Consider the following 3,286-nt stretch of genomic DNA (forward strand, 5'->3'; position numbering starts at 1 on the left):
CTTCATAACCGAGCTTCGTACCCATCATAGAATTTGTAGTCTTGAGCTTGACGAGTCTAAGTATGCATTAGTGGCCCCGGATCCTGAGGACCGGGTTTGCTGTGGGAGATTGCTGATTCTTATTCTCATTCTCATTTTTTTTCATGTACGATAGCCTTTTCACCCGTTTGGGGGTTTCCCTTCCTTTTTTTGATTTTGAAATGAAAGTTTTGTCCCACTGTCGAGTTACTCCTACCCAACTCCACCCCAATTCTTGGGGTTTCCTGAAGATTTACCAGCTTGTTAGCCAAGAGCTTGACTTTTTGACTTCTTTAAAAATCTTTTTTTATCTCTTCCACCTTACCCGACCTTTTAGCAAACAAAACACACAACAATGGGTATCTTTTCGAGCTATTCAGGGTCAAAAGGTATTTTCCATTTTTGGCAAGTCCTTTCATGACTTTAGAAACTTTTTCTTCAAGGTCCAGCCTGTAGAGGGCCATCACCCCTTTTTCCTAAATGAGAATAACGAGCCCCGATTTTCTCTGTATTGGTCGGAGGCCTCCCCTATCGATAAGTATAACTTAGATGACTTGAATGAGGTAGAGGAGGCCGTTGTTGGGTTTTTTCAAGAGGCCTGGGGGAGAGCTCCAAATCTGGATACTAAGAAATTCCTCATGGGCCTTCCGAGTTTCGTCCAAACCGAGCTAGGTAGCTTTTGGTTCTTTGTGGTTGCTTTTGTGATATCTTCCGACTAGTATTTATCTGGTTTGTATACTAATTGTTTTTGGTCTTCTTTCCAGAAATGGTGAAGAGTGGATCAAGTGTTGCCTATCAAAAAGTCCAGAAAGCAAAGAGGAAGGCCTGTGCCCAAACTGATGCTGCAAAGGTCGGAGCTTCTGACACTTCTCTTCTCCGAGATTCGGGTTTGGAGACCTCCTCTTCTCATCCTATTTTGGTAAACCCTATTCAAACTTCTTCCCTTCCTCCTCCTGCTCCTGCCCCACCACCCGTTCAGCCCTCCGCCGAACCTGAAAAGAAGAAGCGGAAGACCTCGGAGACTGGTTCTTCCACTGCTGGGGAGACCAACTTTGATGGTCCAAAGTTTGCAAGGAAGCACATCCTTCCTTTTAGCCAAATTTTCATGGATGATGCTTCCTTGCGAAACCATCTTCAGATTCTTGCTCGGGGAAAATTCGGACGGCTGGGGTCTGTACTGCCCTTCTTGATATACTCGACAAAACTCCATTGAGTTCTTTTCAAAAATCCATAGAGGACCTTTAGGGGAAGATTGTCCTGTATCAGGAAGAGGAGAAGAGGCTGCATGGGGAGAATGCCTGGTTGAAGGAGGAGCTTGCCCAACTCCAAGAAAGGGAGAAAAATTGATGGGCCAATGTGTCATGGCCGAGGGGTTGAAGGAGAAGGCAGAGCAAGATTATGTCAGGCTTCTTTCTGAGAATATTGATCCGCAAAAGTAGCTGGAGTTGAATTGAGAGACCTATCAGGACCTGGAAGATTCTATTGTGGAGAGCTTAGAGGAGGCATTCAGGGTGTTCAAGGAACAAGTCGGAGTTATCGCTCCTGACTTGGACCTTTTACCCCTCCATCCCGATAAAGTTGTTATTGATGGTGCAATTGTCTCTCCTCCTCGTTCTGAGATCGATAGCGCGTTATTGAGTCCCCTCCTCGCGAGGTGGAGCAACAAGAAGGATTCCTGCCGAGCTTTTCTTGTCAACCAGCCAAAGCTCCGACCTCTGCCACTGAAGAGATCCCTCTGACCCCTCCAACTCCTTCAGCAGATTCGAGTTCCACTCTTGTTGATGACTCCAATCCTCTTTCCTAGTGATTTAGCTATTAGGGTCCGGCTTGTGGGTCCTTTTTGAACAATTTATTTTTATGTGTTTGTTTAATGTGGTGGTTCCTGACATTTGACCATAAATAAGGTCAACAATTATTCGTTTTGCGGGTCCATTTTTTTATAAGGGCCTTTTAAAAATATTTTTATTATGCACACTTTGCTGGTGTTTTTTGTGCTTGACGAGAAATAGTTTTTTGTTGAATAATCTTTCAACTTTATAAGGTTTTTTTTTTGTGAAAAACCTATGTTGTTTTGATCTCCTCAGTTTATGAAGAAAGTTTTTTTGGTCTAAGTTAGATAATTTCACTATCGTCCAGGACTTTTCGAAAAGCTTTTTGTAGTGTAATTTTGAGAAAACCTTCGCTTCTATCTCCGAAAGATTTTTATATCTCTTTTGTGTTCCGTTATTTTAACTTTACCTATTCAATTTTGTTTATTGAATTGTTTTCATAACTTAGGTCATTTTTGCGATGCATTTGGTCTTTTCTCGGGCTTCCCGACTTGTGAGTCGTTAGCGATATTATTTCTGAGTTATGATGATCGTCTTTTATAACCTCTTTACACCGATTTGTACCTCGTCGTTTTATCTCGCCGACCACTCAGATCGGTCAAAGGATTTTCACGCTTTTTCGAGCTTAAATCGGTGCGTTTTGTAGAATATTAATGGAATTATGGAGAGATAAAATAAATGCTTATTGATTGATGGAGATAACTTTTAAAAGGTTGTTTTTAGCTACTAGGGAAAAAAATATTTAACCCTTAGTCCCCGCTTTGATGCCTCATTAAAACCCCCTTTAGGAAAATCCCTTTTTTGGGAAAAAAAAAACGTGAAGTCGGGAAAAATAGTACAACAGGGAGCGGAGTGCGCTTCTAGCTATAATATCTTCTCATATTGCAGGCATGCCATGACCTAGGGAGATCGGCACCGCTCAAGTCGAAAATTTTTCAATACCCCTTTTTGAGGACTTCACTTATCTTATATGGCTATTTCCAGTTGGCAGTGAGCTTTCCTTCGCCTGACTTGTTTACACCTATGTCTTTCCTAATCAGGACCAAGTCGTCTGAGGCGAAACTTCTACGAATGACTTTTTTATTGTATCTACTTGTCATCCTTTGCTTGAGCACTGCTTCCCTTATCTGGGCCTGTTCTCGGACTTCAGGGAGTAGTTCGAGTTTTTCTTTATGTGCTTGAAGATTGCCGACCTCATCATAGAATCTCACCCTTAGACTTTGCTTGCTGACTTCAATTGGTATCGTGGCTTCTATGCCATAAGCAAGTCGGAAGGGTGTTTCTCCCGTGGCAGACTGAGGCATAGTCCAATATGCCCAAGCCCACTTTGCATCTTGAAGCCTTTTCTTTAATCCGACTAGTATGACTTTATTGGCTGCTTCTGCTTGCCCATTTGCTTGTAGGTGTTCAACCGAAGTGAACTGATGCTTGATCTTCAT

At 42.4% G+C, this 3,286-nt stretch overlaps 1 protein-coding gene across 1 annotated transcript; it reads right to left on the reverse strand.

The window, feature by feature from the left end:
* Positions 2,822-3,286, reverse strand: LOC107645138. The gene has a single exon (XM_016349120.1). The coding sequence runs from the start codon at positions 3,284-3,286 to the stop codon at positions 2,822-2,824; it is 465 nt and encodes a 154-aa protein (XP_016204606.1).

Source organism: Arachis ipaensis, chromosome B01 (genome assembly GCF_000816755.2).
Source record: "Arachis ipaensis cultivar K30076 chromosome B01, Araip1.1, whole genome shotgun sequence".
Classification (NCBI taxonomy): domain Eukaryota; kingdom Viridiplantae; phylum Streptophyta; class Magnoliopsida; order Fabales; family Fabaceae; genus Arachis; species Arachis ipaensis.

Coding starts and splice junctions, on each gene's coding strand:
- LOC107645138 (XM_016349120.1), bottom strand. CDS start 3,286: ATGAAGATCAAGCATCAGTTCACTTCGGTTGAACACCTACAAGCAAAT.